General features: G+C 35.3%; 1 protein-coding gene across 1 annotated transcript in view; it reads right to left on the reverse strand.

Annotated features, from left to right (window-relative positions):
- Positions 1 to 292: 292 nt before the first annotated feature.
- Plcxd3 (phosphatidylinositol specific phospholipase C X domain containing 3) overlaps positions 293 to 19,230 on the reverse strand; it is a 149,799-nt gene continuing 130,861 nt past the window's right edge. The window contains exon 3 of the mRNA XM_070041106.1: positions 293 to 6,614. Within this exon, the coding sequence (XP_069897207.1) occupies positions 6,461 to 6,614 (154 nt within the window). The 3' untranslated portion in view covers positions 293 to 6,460. The remainder of the gene's footprint in view (positions 6,615 to 19,230) is intronic.

The following is a 19,230-nucleotide window of genomic DNA, read 5'->3' on the forward strand; positions in this document are numbered from 1 at the left end:
AAAGTGATGTTTTGTAATATTTATAAAATGTATTAACATTTCTATGTCTATAGTGGCCTTCTTTGTGATATCAGAAGCTTAGAGTATCACATTCAACTTTGATATAATCAAAGACCTTATGGCATTTCCCTTATTGTTGAGAAGGTATTTTTATGGCAGAATATTAATAGGATAATTTATAGTTTTAAAGCGAATATTTTGTTTTTCTTTGTCATGCCTATTTAAGAAACTTATTTAGGGGTTTATAATGAATATGAATTGATAAAACAAAGAAGATTAACTGGTACCAGGACTTTATTAGGCATTTCATTGGATACTAATAAACTTTTTTTTTACATTAAGAACACAATTTTATCAAAAAATTCACATGTACTATTCAGACTGTAGGCATGAATTTTCTTTACACCACGTTAAAGTATCAATGAATAGATCCTAAGAAAAGAAGGCACAGATCTGTCTCCCTCCAGTGAATTTCTGGTGTCTAATGAAGGAAATGTCACCAGCTTTTCAAATTCCCATCCTTTAGAAATGAAGCAAATCAACACCATTATATGCAGGCAAGAATATGAGATGGGGAACATTAAACTAAGGAATATGGGTTTTCCTTTACCACTCAGGAATTTTAAGAGAGGAGAAAGCTACCAAAAATGTTTGAAAAAATCTACAGACTCAAAGATTCAAAATTGGAAACAGTAGTGTTTTGAAAGCATTTTAAAAAGAATGTCAACATGGTTCCAATCTCTGAGAACTGTTGTAGAAAACTGTTTTATTCTGGGGAGTCTTGGGTTTTCAAGTTCATTCTATAAAATGAACTATTATAATTTGCTTTAGCAAGTCTTTCTTCAGATGCTAATTTCTCAGAAAGTACCACAGTTTGCTTCCCACTTGCTACCTAGCTCCCCTACTGTTGTGAGGGCGTACAACATAATGGTGGCTATACTTTAGGCATCCCCTCTCCACAGTGAAATTCATTTCTATGTCAACATTTTCTACAGTTACATAGATGACTGGTCCTAGGCTAATGAAAATAATTTTTAAGATATTTATGTAGGGAGAGAGGATAATGAGTTAATTTGTTACCTTTCTGAAATAAAAAAAAAATAAAACAGACCTTGTTACTAAGTTAGAGGACACTGCTACTTTCTAAGAACTTTAAGTATCTGAGTATATGTTTTTGATTATTCTAATTACTGGGGAATGTTGCATCAGAATTAATGGGTAGATTCTGTGATTCAAGACAGGCCATGGTAGAGAAAAATTGGATGTTGTGGCATTAATCTAATGAAGACACTTGCTGTAATCATTCCATCTGTTTGTGAGTTGATTTCTTCATAAAGCACTTACATATCTAGCAGGGGCCAATATTTTTCTTCACAATGGGTACTGAGACTGCAGATTTTTTTGTGAGATAGATAGGGTTGCCAGATTTAGGGGGAAAACACAGGGCATATCCATTTACATCAGAATTTTTATATGAAAACAATTTTTAATATAGCAATACATTAAATGTATTATTGAAATTTGAATTTCACTGATGTTCTATATTTTACTTGACTATGTTAAAAATTAAAAAGAAATAACTGAGGATGGAAAAAAGAGAAAGTAAATTGATATCTCATATCAAATTGCTAAGCCTGAATAAGATTTTTAGGGCTTTATGCTTTGTGTCTGACTTGATCTGGCCCTAGTTTTGTCCTGGTGGACTACTTGTACATGAATGCGATCCACTTGTCTTTATGGGAAGGAAACCATGTTTATGGAGCTTCATCAGACAGAGCCTAGGATGTTTATCATATTTCAAAAGATCCAACTTCAAAATTGATGACCTGAACAAATAATTTTTAAGGAAAACCTATCAATATAAAAAAAACAATCATTACAGAGTATGCTTGGAAGAAACAGTATTAGTGGTGAGTTGTTTTGGTAGCTGATGTGAATTTCATAAGTCAATTGTGTTTGATAACATCAATGTTCATGGAAACTCAGAGAAATTTTAAAGCATATACCCAATAAGATTTGTTTAAATTTTATCATAAACCCAATTTCGGATTAACTTTTAAATTTGACTTGTAGCAATGAAACAAAAAATAACAATGAATTAAGGCTGGTAATAATGTGCCCTTTTTCTTTAGGATAATTTTTTATAAGATATAATAATATACTTATACTTAATCACTGACAAGCACATAGTTTTGACTCACACAAATATACATTTAGAACTAATAACTATGAAATAGTATCACCAGTGAGATAAAAATTACACAAGTTTCAACAGATTCAATCAACACCTTTTACAAATTCTACAGAATATTTTATCATTGTCATTAGGAAAACAAACAATTTGGAGCATTATTGAAAACCATATGACACACAGAAACCACCAGTAAGTTATGGCAAATACAGCATTTACACCACAGTGTCACCAAAACCTAGCTATAAAGACTAAAGTGTTGTAAAAATCAAATGCTTTGAAAATCTTGTTTAGCATATCCTGAGGGGCACCGTGCATGATTTTCTCTTAGCAATTCAACAATGACAATACCAATGGAGTTCCTATTTGTAAAACCAGACAATCAGACACCTAATGAAGACATGCATTTCCTGAGACTTTCAACTTTCTAATCTGGAATCCTAGCAGGGGAGATGCTGAATGGGGATTCTGCCTACAGACATATTAGAACCTCTAAGGACTTAAAATATTTTTAAGGGAAGATGTGTACTCATTTGTAAATTATATTAGTCTACATCAGATTCTCTAGCTTAAATTCTAAAGCACAATATCAATAGACTATTACTGCCAGGCATTTCCTATCTCTAACATTTCTCTTTTTTCATGATTTTTGTCCCATTAAGTATTTAAATAGTTAACCTATGTGAATACCTACTAAAACTGAAATAATTGATTTCAAGAGTTAAAGACTGCTAGAGAAAACAGGTTGGATGATTAAGTGTAGCTTCACCTAATTTGAAAATTGTGTTGTATTTGTGTATTTGTGTGTGTGTGTGTGTGTGGGTGTGTGTACACAGGTGCATTGTGCCAAACATGTAGGCCCTAATACATTCACTGTTAGGTGGCCCTCTATGATATGTGTTTTCCCAGTATGGCTGCAAGTGAACATTGAGGTCATCTTATAGAATATCCTAAGGCTTTTAAAGCATGCCTCCTCATTCTCTGTGTTCATGTGACTATGTAGTAAGATGGGAGACACAAATGATGATGGCAGAAGTATTCTTTTTCTCCTTCAAAATTGCTGACAGGGAAGCAAATGTAAAAATGATTATCATTTACTTATTTTCCCTCATTTTACCCACTCTTTTGATTGGGTAAAAGTTGGATTTTTGTTTTTTTGCTTTGTAGGACTTGCAACATAAAGTCTTAATAAACAAGCAAAATGAAAAGTAAACCAAGAGGTATTTTACTACCATCTTGGGGCTTATTTGTAGCCCTTGTACTTCAGGATCTCTGGAAAGACAATGACCAGCTAAGACACAGGAGCACAGGCTGAGAGCAAACTTTAATTGCATATCATCACTTCTGATATCAAACTTTAATTATATATCATCATTTCTCACAGCTTGCTCCCTAAATGTGTACAGGGCAGGGTCAATGAGCAGAACACCATCAGAGGTACATTCTCACCATTCCCCTTTCCAGGGAATCTCTTTCAGTAAATTCTCTCATGACTTACTTCTACCTCTGTCCTTTAGAAATTAAGGCAAGTCTGTTTACCCTCAGTGCCTGCTACATTAGTGCTTAGGAACACATGGAAACTGTAACATTGGATTTAAAGTACCTTATGCCTAGCAAGATTTCTGGGTGCATATCAGTAATAATGAGGAAAGGATTTCCTCAGTTAAAAAACTCTACAGTCTAATGCTTCATTCATGTTTGTTCTTTCCAGCACCCAAATGATAAATATTTCAAAGTTTATTCTATGCAAACACTATAAAAAAGCATCTAAAATCAAGAAAACACAACATAGTTACTTCTATGCTGAATTCATTTTCATTCATAGGTTGAAGGATGTGTTTCATGTCATACTTACAAGTTAAATTCTTGTGTCAATGCAGATGTGCTTGGCTAAAGATGCTCCCAAGGGGTAAATAATGAATAATCAGAAAATCTTCCCAATGGACTAATTTACAGAGAATAAGTTTCAATCAGCAATAATCTTATAAAAGGATTCACATTCAGTCCCCATGAAGATAAAAGAGATAGAAGGAGATAAAAGATAGAAAGGCTATCAGTGCTAGGGAAGAGAAAATGAAAAGAAGGAAAAAAACTGTATTTTATAAATATTTAAATAACAAGCTATAGTTTTGTCTACCAAAGTACTGAGGAGGGTCAAGTTATAATATAATTACAAAAATATTTCAAATGATTAGCTATTCTATATTGAAAGATTTAATTGCTCTTTTTCATACATTGTTAAGGAGCTCAGTCTTTAAATTAAATTATGTAATAAGATCACTATTTTTACTTGAAAAGAATTTTACTGCTTGTCTATAATCTGTGTGCTTTTGTATCTATGCATCTGTCTACCTGCACAGAAATGGATATCTATTGTATACCATGTATTTCTCTCTTTATATATGCATATATATACACGCAAAACTGGAATGAGTAAACATATGTTGTGAGCATATGCATGTTACTTGGTCTACACATATGGTATTTTCATAAAGTTTCTTCAGTATAAACAGTTTTTGTTCCCTTTCTGCAGTATCTGATAGAGTACTTATATTCTCAAAATTACTCTTATTTATTTGTAATCCTTACATTGAGCATCTTGAAATTAACTTCCTACCCAAGTCTAAGAAATCAAGTCTTTGGTCTCCATTCAAATATAATTAACGGGTTGAAAGCATGCTATGGGCCACTTGTAATGGAACTGCATTGTCCCAAGAGCCTTTTTGGGTATGACTGTATCTAAACATGAAGACAAAATGGTAAGAATAAGTGTAAGAATGTCAGAAAATTTGCTAGAGTATTACAAATGAGTCCTAAATAATCCTGTGGTATGCATAAAGAAGGGCAGTGTGCTCTGCTAACAGGGTGTTTTAAGATGTCAAATATTAATACATTTTTATTAGGTATAGCTCTGTTATCTTTAAGTAGCTGTTATGAAAGGGCTACCATTCAACATGACACTTTGTAAGTACAATGAGTTATCAAATATGAAGACATTAAGGTTGATTTAACACTTAACAATGTGCAGTATGTTTTCATTCCTCTTCCCTATATATCTGAATTGCTGAGAATTAGGCAGAGATACTTTGTTATTGCCTTTCTGCCCTCTGCCTTAATCTTACCTTTGAAATAGGCTGGAACCCAGATATGGTAAGATAGTGCCAATTTTAAACAAGTCGGTTCATATCACACATATTTCAAGAATTTTCTTCAGTCATTTTATGGATCCGTGTGATTTTTACAGACATAGCTTCAAAAACATTGCTTTAACTCCTTTCACTTGTCTTCCCTTCCAAACTCAAATTGAAGTTTCCCGCAGAATATTTTTTTTCTCAAAATCTGGGGTTTATAACTTCGTATTTGGAAATTTCAATCTGGCATAAAAGCAAATTTATTTTTCCTTTTCCTTTTAAAAATAAAAATTGTGAACAGGGCTTTTGGAAATGTTCTTTTAATTTTTTTTTTACTTAAATACACTTCTTTTAGCTTGTCAATGACTGGAAGTGGCAGGACATTGCTATTGAATTAACAGTGTGTTGACCTGCCCCTATCTCCTTATTTTTTGCTATGGAAGTGGCACTCATATTCCTTCTAAAAAAAGTTTTTACACTATGGTTATAGCTGCCTTACATAGAAATACTTGGAAACACTATTGTTTTCAAATAACACAAAAATCACTGATTATGACTTCCAATATGACTGATGCAGGAAAGCTGATTTGATGCATATTTTCTATCACCAAAGGTTATCTATGATGCCAATAGCAAGTGACTACAGAATATTACACCAAGTCCCACAAAACAAGTAAATTTCAGTATAACAATGTAACACACAGGAAGCTGGGCATTCAACTGTTTTGAGACCCACACCACAGCATCTGATTAGAAAGAGCAAGCGAGCAGGAGAATGAGCAGAAATGTTAGAGGGCATGGACAGCTGAGGAGCCCTAGGTCGAAATAAGAAAACACAATCCAATAATCACTTGTGAATTATACAATACAGACTAAGTTTGGAAAACAGATTTACTGTTCTCCATTATCCCTAACACTAGAAGTAGCTTTTGCTCACCAAATGGGAAATGAAATATTTATAGCAATGTAGAGTATAATTATAATCACTGAAGAAGCAATTTCCCCCCTATTCCCACCCACTTCTAGCCCTAATCCCCACAGAGACTCGGTGGAATAGGGGGATCAGAGCGTTTACAGAGAATATGCCTAATACAATGATTCTTCTCTATCTTACTCATGGACACTCCCAATAGTGACATCAGGTATTGGCTTCTCCTTCATCAAAGACATAGTTGAGCTTTATGACAGTGCTGATAAAATCACCAAGTTCTACAAAATCAGCAGTGACAATATTGATGCCGCTCTCCCCCGGCTTCTGCATGCGGACCCACTGCATCATGGCAGGAAGCGCTCTGAGAAAGAAAGGAAACAGACCCATCATGAGAGGCAAAATATGTTCTTCACATTCTATAATTCTCAAATTTCCATTTGGGTTTCCAATTCATTAAAATAAATGCCCCAACATAAATATGAATGGAGACAAAAAAGATAAATGGACTGTGGTGAATTCTTCTCAGCAACCCTACAAATACCTCACAGGGAGTTTCCATATTGGTCCATTTGGACACTTCATCTTTGGAGATCTCAGAAACTGTGATTGTCTAAAATGAAACTTGCCTTTGTATTCTAGTGTATATAACTTTACAACCTACAAAGCTATGGAGGTGGTAAAGTGAGAAATGAATGTGTGCACTTAACAAACATTTATTATGAATCCACTATTGCCAGGAAATGTGGTAAGATATTGAGAACAGTAAATGTTCAAAAGGTTCATGGTTTGATGATAGGCAGGTAGGCAAGGAATAAAATTATAATATGGAAAAACCAGAGCGCATTCTTTCATTCCCACTTAAGTGGTCATCTATCAAGATACAATTCCCACTATAAGCACATTTCAAAAGTGAAAAAGATAAAACTATTTCCTTTATCTATGCATATGTACACAAAGAAATTGACTAAAAGCCTATACAGGAGGAGGATTTCAATACTGTACCTCCTTTAAACAACTGTTAGAGTTTAACAAAATGAATACCAGGAAGCAGAAATATGTTTTGTCAGAGCAAGCTGGAGATCCAAGAGTGGGAGGAAAGCAAATAGAGAGATAAAAGGTGGGCTAATACAGTCATGACATTCAATGTACTTGTGTGAAATGGTAGGATTAGAATAGGTGGTGGAAAAGTGGCGCTGTGGCTCAAGAGGTAGAGCGCTCGCCTTGAGCTGAAGAGCGCAGGGACAGCACCCAGGCTCAGAGTTCAAGCCCCACGACAGACAAAAACAAACAAATAAATAGAATAGGTGGTGGGAGGGATGTGAAGGGTAAACAAAGGAGGAGGCTGCAATGATTGATAAGAAATGTACGCATTATCCTGCCCATGTAATTGTAACCCCTCTGTACAGTATGTTCACAAAAAAAATTAAATTAAATTTAAAAAAAGAAAAAAAAAAGAATAGGTGGTGGGAGAATGATAGGATGACCAAGATGCATTGTACTCCTAAATTGACATGTTGAATAGGAACCCCTTTGTAAAATTACTTACAGATAATAAAAAGTATCTACTTTTGTAACATGTGGTCATCATAAGTAAATTTTATAGCTGGACAATGAAAAGAGTAAATGGAGTAAAGAAAAGTGGGTCTATGTGTGTTGCTGGTTATCAAGTCTTTAAGTTTAAAGGCTTGAACAAAAGAGGGAGTTAGTCATCTGGCCATTCAGAGCAAGCATCCCAGCTATTGTAATGGACTAAAGGTGCCTCATACCTTAGCTTAGAGAAAGGAACAGGAGAGGACTAAAAGATGAAGTCAGAAAGATAATTAAAAACATGGGTGGCACCTGGGACCTGGTAGGCTACCATGAGGGTTTTGAGACACACTAAGTAAAATGTGGGGACTCTGGAGAATCTTGAGCAGAGGAAGTGGTAAGATTGACTTTCTTTATAAAAGCTCATTCATTGAGATGAGTATGGAGAAAAGTCTACCCAGCATAGTTTAGAATGTCAACAATAATGTTTCAGAAGAATGATCTCTGAGCTAGATATGAAGGGACTAGTAGGTGAAATATTTATCTGAGAAAAAGTGGGAGTGGGGGGTGGGGATAGAGAAAATATCACTTCCTATTCATTGACACACCCTACTGTGTGCTTAAAGCAGAGCTGCAGATAAGTAGATAATATGGATGATGATGCACAATGGAGCAAAAGTTACTTTGATCTGAGTGGGGAAGGAAGAGAGGATTCTATGGTAAAAAGCATAAATAACTAAGACCAAAGAGATGGCAGTGTATTAACAAGGTTATATAAACATATGTGAACCTGACCTTTCAGAAAGACATGAAGAAAGGGAGAGATAAGAAGGGGCGAAAGAGAATGATGAGTTTGATGACCTGAAGCAAGTTGTAAGGAAATTTAAGGAATTGTTGAAAGGTATTGGAGAAAGCAGAGAATCAGGTCCTAAAGGGCCCAGAGAAATATCTAGCAACTGAAAGCTGTTAACTAAGGGTTATAATTAAATTTGTGACATAGAGACTATAGCTTTCTTTCACTGTAGATAAATAAATAGAAGAGTGTAAGTCTTGGGACAGGAATAACCATTAGAGAAATTAGAACTATCAAGCAAAAGAAAGAAATAGAAGATATCTGAATTGGAAAAGAGAAAGGTAAATTGTCATGTTTTCAGATGACATAATTGTGCATATAGATGAAACAAAGATATTACAAAGATGAAACAAAAATATTAAACTAATAAATTCAGTAAGAGTTGCAGAACACAAATTGACCAAATACTTGGTATTATTGCTGTACAGAATTAACAAACACTTTTTCAACTCTGAAAGGAAGAAATAGAAAAATCATGTGCCCAATAGCTTAAAATACATAGGAATAATTTTAAACAAGGGATTTCTCTAATAAAACTATAAAAAATAGGCAAAATAAATTGAGATTATGCATAAGTGCGCACACACAGACACACAGACACAGACACACAGACACAGACACACACACACACACACACACACACACACACACACACACACACAGTACTCAGGAGGCTGAGATCTGAGGATTGCATTTCAAAGCCAACCTGGGCAGGAAAGTCTGTAAGACTCTTATCTCTAAAGTAAACTACTCTCTGAAAAAAACCAGAAGTGGTACTGTGGCTCAAGTGGTGGAACACTAGCCTTGAACATAGAGAAGCTCAGGGACAGAGCCCAGGCCCTGAGTTCAAGCCTCCGGACTGGCAAAAAAAAAAAAGTGAAAAGAAAAGAAAAATCTGAAACAGACACAGGTGTATTTGAGGTCAATTGGAACACAGGTGTTGTGGTTATGCATACGCCTTTACTCATGCTGGAATCCCTTACTACTCTCTCTTCTGAGCTTGCTGTCGCAAATGAAGTAGCTCTGTTATGGACACAACATCACCCTTGCATGTGAGAAAAGGTAGACGCTCTTTGGAAAAATGCCACAAAGTGTATTTCCTGGGAGGGATGTTTTTTCGACAGGTGGCTCACCTTGAGGTCAAAGGCAGAATAAGTAGAGTGATACGGAGGCCTGTATCTATTGTGCATTCACCTTAACCGAGTAGCTTGTTCACTTGGTCCCTGGTCCCTTGGGTACTAGGTCCTTATAGGTCTCTGAACATCCAGCCCTTCATCCTGGAACCATGACTATCGCAGAAACAGCATTCTGAGACTGAAATTCCAGAGTGTGAATTTAGAACTAATTGTCATCCCCATGGAGAGGACTTAGGAAAACACCAGTGTGCTCTTTTCTGTTTCTCTATAAAGTAGATTGCTTTGAAGATTGATGAAACATTCTTCTGGAATAGCTTGTAGTCCTCAGATGAAACATGAGCATTACACTTAAAATATCATTTCTCTGAGTCATGGGAATATTTTTATTTTCTGTGCAGACATTCTTTACTAAAGTCAATATGATACCAAAGACAAAACAAGCAATGATGCCAGAATGACTCTCATACTCAGACAGTCCTAAGTAGAATTATATTAAACAAAAGACATGCTATACTGGATTAAAACTAGCAAATAAGCACTACTGAACATCTATTTTTATTTTATTTTCCTGTAAAGATGGTGCTGAACATCTATTTAGAATAGCTTTTCTTAACCCCTTTTCATTATTGGACCTCAAGGAGCCTTCTAAAACATCTTTTTTCCTGTTTACTTTACTCCTTCATGGTATTTGAATATCACAGAAAGACTGCATATCTATATAACTGTGTTTATATCATTTGGATATCTGTAATACACATCTTTGTCTATGTATATCTCTGTCTATCTATAGTGTGCATATTGTGTGTTTGTGTATGTGTATATGTATGTATGTGTGCAATTTTCCCCACTTGGACACAACAGTGCAATCGAAAATATAGGATTTACAGCTAATTGGCAAGTTCTCAGTTTACTTAGTATGGAACAAAGAAATATAATGAGTTGACAAGTCTGTTTTGGTGGCAATAAAATATACAAATATATCAAATATACAAAATATATCAAATATTTATGGCTTAATCTATTCAGGACTGGTGTAACAAAACCAAGTACGTTTAGAAACAAAAGACATTTATTTCTTACAGATCTGGGGATTGAAAATATAAGATGAAGAACTAGAAAGATTCAGTGTCTGGTGATTTATAGATGGTACTTGTATATGGAAATGTACTCAAGCTCCCTTGACCTCTTCTACAAGAATATTCATTTCCTGCATGAGACTTCTGCTCTCCTTAATGCCTCACCTATTAACCTTAGAGCATCTTAGAGTTTAGAATTGTAGCACATGAACAGTTGATGTATATAAATCTTCAGAGAGTGGTTAAGTCAAACTCATTAAGCTCTAGTTTTGCTTTTTCCCTTCTTTCCTTCCCTCTTTCCTTCTTTCCTCTGTCCCTCCTTTCCTTCTTTTCTTTATTGGTACTGGGGATTGAGCCCACATCTTATACTTGCTAGGCAAGAGACTTCCTTCAACTATACCTCAGCCCTTTTCTTCCCCATTGTTATTATTTTTTAAGATAGGGCCTCACCACCTTTGCTCATATCAGCCTCAAACTCGTAATCCCCCTGTCTCTACTTCCTGAGTTGCTGGGATTAGAGCTGCATGCAACCATGCCTGGCTTGAAGTTTAATTCTTATTTTTTCACAACTCTCCATTATATAAAATGTTATTCTTGCCGAATTTTCTTTGACTAGTTTTTGCTTACCCTTTAAGATTTGGCTTTTCCTATCCCTGGGTAATGAGCCCTTTTCTTTAAAAGCTTTATAGCTTTTAAACTTTGATATTTAAGTATATCTAGAATGCTTCATTGACATTACTAATTTCCAGGCTTATTGTTATTAGTGCCTGTAGACTTTTCAAAACACTTTCAAAACAGAAACAAAAATCATTACATGTCTATCAATATATTCATGGTATCTACAGAATTGTCTGAAACTCAAAAAGAATACAATACATTTATTGAACTCAAATGTAACTATAAATCTTGGGTTCAGATATTCCAAAGAAAAAGAAACTATATATATATATATATATATATATATATATATATATACATACACACACACACACACACACACACACACACACACACACTATGGGACATAGATAAAATAATTTCTTTTTCTTGGAAGAATTTAAGGAACACTTCACAAAATAGGGGACTTTTGAATTTAATCATGACCAGGCACTCTAGATAAAGAAGCAAAGCATCTCAGTGAAAGCTAAGTGAAGGAGTTCAAGAAAAGGGTCCAGCATTTGCAAGTGCATGGGCATGAAAGATATGATACAGATAGGAAAGATGATTGATTGGCCAGAGAGTGGGGACATGAAGGTAGAAAGACTGGTTGAAGGTGGGGAAAACAGGAAATGGAGATGGTCTGGATTAAGAGCTTTCTTTCACACACATAGTGTCTGAGCTTCATTCAACTTAATTTTGTGTGTCGTTGCTTTTGTTCCTGTTAGAGAAGAATTTTTCATACAAAGATGGCTGTAACATTACATCCATCAAAAATCTTCCATTAAATGGTAGTAAATGTGTTCTTTGCTCTTTGTTTCCCTTTGAAACTTCTTAGCGTTCTGTGAGATCCACAAAATCCTTCATGTAGTCATACTATTTCTTCATTTCTTGGTAGCCAGCAGTTATTAGTAAACATTCAAGTAACAGTCACTTGTATCATGAAGGAAAATATTTCTAAATGAAGTTACATAATCTTAAGACATTATTAAATTCCTTTGAATTTGTATACTATCCTTTATTTACAGAATGGTCTACTTTGACATAAAAATATACAACTAGACAAAAACAATAATGTTATCAATGCCTCCTCACATTTAACACTTTCCATAACATGCTGAATTTATAGTGTCATTTAGATTTTATTTACCTGGAAAATGTCAATTGAATGCTAGGATAATCACTTCAAGATAAGTTTGCATTTTAACAAACATAACACTAAAAAATTTGGAGAGAGCAAGGGAAGTGTCCAAAAAGAAATGTAATAATTACTTCACTTACATAACTGTAACTACCCCATGCATTACCTGTAGAATAACAATAAAAAGTTTTTGAAAAAGAAAAAAATGTCATAACACCATTGTCGTTCTGAAGCAAGACTAGTTTCTTCACATTTCATTTCCATCCTTTATGACAATAATCAGGCTAGTTTTCTCTTCAGCCTCACTTTTACACTCTATAAAATTGTCATGTAAGAGTGTCATGTAAAGTTCATGTCTCTCTGTCCTGGTTTTTATACTGAATATCCATCCGTGACAGCCTTTGCAATTCCCTGCCCCAGAGGCTGCAATCTGAATGCAGTATAGCAGCAAGGTGTTCTGAGAGCTGGGACTCATTACTAGATATAATATAATGGTGATATAAAAGTGAGGATGCAGGATTGTTAAAACTTTCATCATTCCAAAGAAAGAAATGAGAGGAAATGTGTCCTGGTATTCTCAAACAAGACTGGATGATGAAGATTTAGGACTTTGGGACTTAATTATGACAAGGCACTCTAGATAAAGAAGTAAAGCATTCCAATGAAAGCTAAGTGAAGGAGTTCAAGAAAAGGGAACAGCATTTGCAGAAGTGCATGGGCATGAAAGATAAGATGCAAATAGGAAAGATGAGTGATTGGCCAGAGAGTGAGGGGCATGAAGGTAGAAAGGCTGGTTGAAGGTAGAGAAAACAGGGGGAGAGTGCATATTGGTGGCAGATTCCCATTGCAAGTTAAGTAAATTCAGCTGGTAAGATAGTTTCCAAACTTTGTACAAGAAGGCTCATAGATCTTCTCCAAGATGCATCTTCTCCTGAGGAAAGTTGCCTTAAAACAGATTGTAGAGTTCTTAGAAGATATACAAAAAAGTGCATAGGAATCTTGGCTCTTGAGGACCAAAGTTTTCTCACGATCTGGCTTTGAGACTTGGTTTTGAAAAGATTTAGGACTTACAAATACAGAGAGGAGCCTTTTTCCAACTATCACTATTGAGTTCCTTCCATAACCGAACTCATTCCTTCAGAAGAATGTACTGATATTGATGTGCTGCTTAATGTCAAGTCCTTCTTAGGACATGTCAACTACCTCCCGGAACTCTGAGGAAATAAAGCTATAATCTGTTTATGGGCCCCAAACCATGGCACTGGAGGCTCCTCTGGGTTTGTCTCCTGTCACTCTGCTCCTCACTGAATTCTAGCCATATTATTAGTCTTGCAAGTCCTGATAGGTCTGATTTTCCCTTGATACCTTTATACTTTATTGTTGTTTTTGTGGTGGTGGAAGCTGTTGCTCTGTGTGTGTGTGTGTGTGTGTGTGTGTGTGTGTGTATGCACACCCATGTATGCACACATAGGAGTGCATGTGACCAAGAACTCATTTCCTTCCCTGCTCCTTTACTTAGCCAACTCACTAGTCTTCCATGTGACTGACCTTTCTTCCCAACAGTGATTCAAATAGTAATTGTACTCATGTGTTTCATCAGCAGCTATCTCTCCATCTAAATTACAAATATTTTGAGGACAAACTATCTGGCTTCCTTGCTTCTCTATTTTCAATGCTTGGCACAAGGCCAACAGGTTAGACTAAGAACTCAATACAATGTGTTGTACAAGCCAAAATATTTTACTTTGAGGAGAAAAAAAATCTACTTTTAAAAGTACAGACATAATTCACGAGGATGCTATCTTGTGGCTATAGATTTTAGCTGGCGAATTCACTACTCTTTTGAGGAAAGGAATTTATTATAGTTGTTGTTGTGAGGAACTTTTACATTTTCAATACTTGTCAGGTCTTGCCTGTGAGTTTTCAAATTGCCAGTTCCTTACATTGAAAAATGTGTTTCCCTTGGGGCTGGGGGTTTAGCTCAGCGGAAGGGCTCCCGCCCGGCGCGCACAAGGCCCTGGGTTCAGTCCTCAGACCTGGGAAAAAAATGTGTTTCCCTATATTATACATTGAATATCATGTGATTCTATATGAGTGATAATGATAGTGTAGCCATCACCATCTGTGTGTATGTGTATTTTCTTAAATACATGTATGTATAAAGATAGCATAATGAAACACCAGAACAGTTTAAGAAAGGACAGAAAGGAGGGCAACAGAAATATAAAGAAAGGGTAAAAGTGCAGAAGTACCCTTATGCATGTATGGAATCGACACAATGAAACTTCTTTGTGTTATTAATGTGTGCTAATTCATAAACGCCTTTAAAATCAAAATAAGAAAAAAATTGTCAGAATTAAATTTATTTAATCAGATTTCTTAATATATTTGTTACTTATTAATTCTAATTTTTAGCTATAAACATTTCTTCTTTAGTTAATTAGATTCAAATTCTTTAGAAATTTATTATAAATCCATGTAAAGTTCAAATTCAAGTTTGTGTGTGTTTATAATACTTTTTACAACTGTATTTTATATTTGGTACATTTATTACTCCTCTAAAGAGTTGCATTTATACTTATGGCTAAACAAGTGTGGGTAATAAGAGAGTTGTGTCTTTTAGTGAATGTTGTTTGAATTTATCAAAATTTTCAAAGAAATTTTTTTTTAATGTTTAATTTCTGGTAGTATTGAGGTTTGAACTCAGAGCCCATACTTGCTAGGCAGGAACTCTACTAGTGAACCATACCTCTAGCTCTAGAAGTATGTCTTTTATTAAATGAAATGGAATTTCCAAAATCAATTCATTACTTTTTATAAAATTTGCTGATGTACTTAAAGATGAGAAACCCTATGAGAATATCAGTGTCTTGTCACTGTCATCCCAAACCCAGCCTCCCAACAACTGGAGCCCGCATGGTCCAGCAGAATTTCAGGTTAGGCTTTCTTCCCCCAAGCAACTGAGTCACCCAAGACCAATCAATTAAAATCAAATCTGACAGATAAAATGTGATGCCCTTTCAATCCACCTATTTCCAAAAGTTTGAAAATTTTACTTCAAAATGTGGAGAGGAAAAAGACAGAACAGAAGAATCTCTTCCCAAAGCTTTGCATTTTGTGCAGGAAGGCATGCAGTAATAAAGGATGTGGGTTCTATGCTGCTACATTCAAACAGTGGTGGTAGCTTCAAAATAATGTCAGGTAGACAGGTGCATCTCATAAATCATACATAAAGCCCATAAGTACAATCCTTATCCTATATTTTTTACTGTGAACATCAATATCTGATTCATAACCAGGCATCAGTGGCTCACATCTATAATCCTAGCTACTCAAGAGGCTGAGGTTGAAGGAAGGTTGTTTGAAGCTAGCCCAAGCAGTAAAGACTATAAGATCCTCATCACGAATTAACACTGAAAATACAGAAGTGGAGCTGTGGTTCAAGTAATAGAACACAAGCCTTGAACAAAACAACTAAGATACAGCTAAGTTCAGACAGTGAGTTCAAGCTCTAGTATCAGCATAAACACACACAAAATCTGATTTATACCTAATGAAACCTCTCATTTTTGAAAATACATTTTTCCTGAAATTATACTCAGAGAAAGAATCAGATCATATGAATTAGTTACAAAAACAATGCTCTAAATAAACATTCTAGAGATTTCAAGTGACTTGGGCAGCATTCTTGAATAAGTTAAAGTTTCCTAAGGCTTTTTATGCACCTCACTATGTACATTCAGAATTGAATTACTGTGATTATTTAGGTAGAAAATAGAAAGGGTTAAAGATGCTCTTAAGTATATCATTAATCGGAATGTTCTCTGCTGTAGCTATGAATGACTAAAGTTCCCTGTTCTTCAAATTTTAAATTCCCTTCAAGCCAAATTTAAACTCCATTTGTAGCTTGATAAAGGCATATCTGTTCAACTAATACAGTTATCCCTCTGTGACAACTGATAGACCCTCAGCTGAGGAGTCAGTCAACTGAGATGGACAGTATTTGAGAAGAAAATAGTTTCTCTACAGAACATGTGTAAGCCTTTCTTTCTTATCATATTCCTTAGCCTGTAAAGTCTAACACCATTTGCATAGCACTGATATTGTACCGGCCATTATTAAAACATATGAAAAGATAAGCATATATCACAGGCAAATACTATGCCATTTTATATAAGAGACTTGAGCACCCACAGATTTGGGTGTCCACGGTCCCCCAAGGACACAGAAGGACGTCTGCAGACAGCTTAGTGGACAGAAAAGAAATTTATTTTAAAAACTAATGAACAAAGAAAATTAGCTGACTGGGGTTTAAAAATAATAAAAAGAAATTTTGAGTTCTAGTCTCCATTGAATGTGTTTGGTTTATGATCTTGCATACCTTGTGTGAATCCTCTCTATTTTAATTTTCTCCACATGTAAAATTAGGAATAATAATACCTTGTGGTTATGAAGACCAAACCGTACTCTCCTACATACCTCCTCACCCAGGTAATGAAATCAATGGTGGCATTATCTAAGTTTAGTCTGGCTGTGTCCAGAACTAGTTACAGCTGTGACTGCAGATGTGTGCTAAACACAAAGGCTGTGGCCACAAAGCAGCAGCAACCCTGAGAATAGAGGGACACAGGGACAGACACAGCCTCACCCACTCTGGAACTTATCAGTGGTTTAAGTTTTAGAAGGAAAATTCCAAACCCTTAGAAATCCATGAGACATAGCTCACTTCATTTTCATGCCCGGGAGGTTGTAAGTTTTGTTTAGCTTTTGTGTTGTTTGTTTAAACAAAAAGCAATGAAATCAAAGCAAAGCAAAAGACACTGTTTCCTTTGATGATTATGTTGTGACTAGGAAAACTGTTACAATTCCATTTTCAATTAAAATGAGACTATATACAGTACAAGAAAAATAGTGTTGAGAGTTCAGAAAATGTTCTGTATCCTCAGGCTCATTGTTTGCTCTAAGGTAGGGTTTCAGAATGACTCACTCTTCTAGGAGACAGAATGTGAAGCCAGCCAGCTCTCTAATGGAGGTCTCCCGGTGTGTTAGAACTAGTCTATCTTCTGGCTTTCTAGGGGAATTAAAGAGGAAAGAAAGCTTCGTGGATATAAACATCATCCTTCAATATAGTAAGATTTAGATAGCCAGGAGCAGAAAATGTTCCCCCTCGCCCCCAAGGGCAGAACCTCAATATAATGAACTTGCTGGGGCGGGCAGAGGGTGGTTGTGGGTTTTCACATTATCATCTCTTCCTTGGTACCTGCAGCCCCACAAATAATCAGGAATTTGGGAACTCAAAGAACAGAGGCCTTTGCCCTACTCAGTGCATATGATGCCTCTATCTGCCAACATCTGACTTTCTTATGTCCTCTTTGGAAAGAATCCTCTTTGCTAAGAAAAAGCAGAGGCCGAATTTACCCTGGTTTTCCTTGAACCTGAAACAAACATCTCAATGATTATCTGGGACTGGATTGTCAATCCAATGATAGGAGTACTTTCCTAGTGAGCACAAAGTCTTGAATTCAATCCCGAGGACCAAGGAAAAAGCACTATCTGAGTTTATCTCTTGGGTCTTAGTAGTTTGTAACTTCAAGACTCCAGACAAAGAAGTACCAGAGCCAGTAAGTTGGAAAGCTACCCAGAAATTGGGAATATATGATCTGTCCTGATATGTGTTAACTAAAATGTTTATTTACTTTTTTGTTGTTGGCTGGATAATTTTATCTATTTATTTTTTCTTTTTAATTAAAATGTAGCACTTAGACCTATTTCTGGGGTAGAGAGTGATATTTCAAAGCATGCATGCAATGGACACTGATCAAATCAGCTATTTCCATCTCGTTATTTCCATCTCATTGTCATTTCTTTACATGTGAAGGCTTTGTGCTCCTTCTTTCTTAAATATATAATGAATATCATATATATATAATAATAATGTTATCATGAACTGTAGTCTCTTCATAGTGCTGTAAAACTCCAGAACTTATTTCTCTAACTCTGTTTTTTTGTATCTAACCTCACCCTCTCTCTCTATCTTTCTAGCTACTAGAAATACTATTCTATTCTCTTAAAAGAGAATAGAAATGTTGAAAGCAACATTTTAGCTCATTTGTATGAGCACATACAAATTAGTTTTGGGGGGCCTTGTTTGTTTTAATTAACAGCATGTTCTCCAGTTTCATCAGTTTTTCTTTCATTTTTAGTAGCTGAGTAACATTCCATGTGCATAAACATTTTCTGTATCCATTCATTAGTCAATCCCTCAGATTGATTCTGTATATATATGTATATACATATATATTAGATGTTATGAAGAATGGCATCATAAATTTCAGAGTGCCAGTGTTGCAATTCAGTTTTACTAATGACTATATACTGTCTATGTAAACTGCTAGTGCATTTCATATGCCTTTAATTTTAATGATGAGAAAATATTACCAATAAAATTTTGCATTCATTAACAGGAGAGGGTTCTTTCTATAAGGGAAGATAATGAAAAAGGCCTTTGATGGCGCATTCTTAGACCTTCCGGTCTGTATGGCATTCATAATCTCTCATACTGTCAAAAAATAATTGAGTGCTTATCT

Source organism: Dipodomys merriami, unplaced genomic scaffold (assembly GCF_024711535.1).
Source record: "Dipodomys merriami isolate MVZ:Mamm:240054 unplaced genomic scaffold, mDipMer1.0.p SCAF_30, whole genome shotgun sequence".
In the NCBI taxonomy this organism is placed as follows: domain Eukaryota; kingdom Metazoa; phylum Chordata; class Mammalia; order Rodentia; family Heteromyidae; genus Dipodomys; species Dipodomys merriami.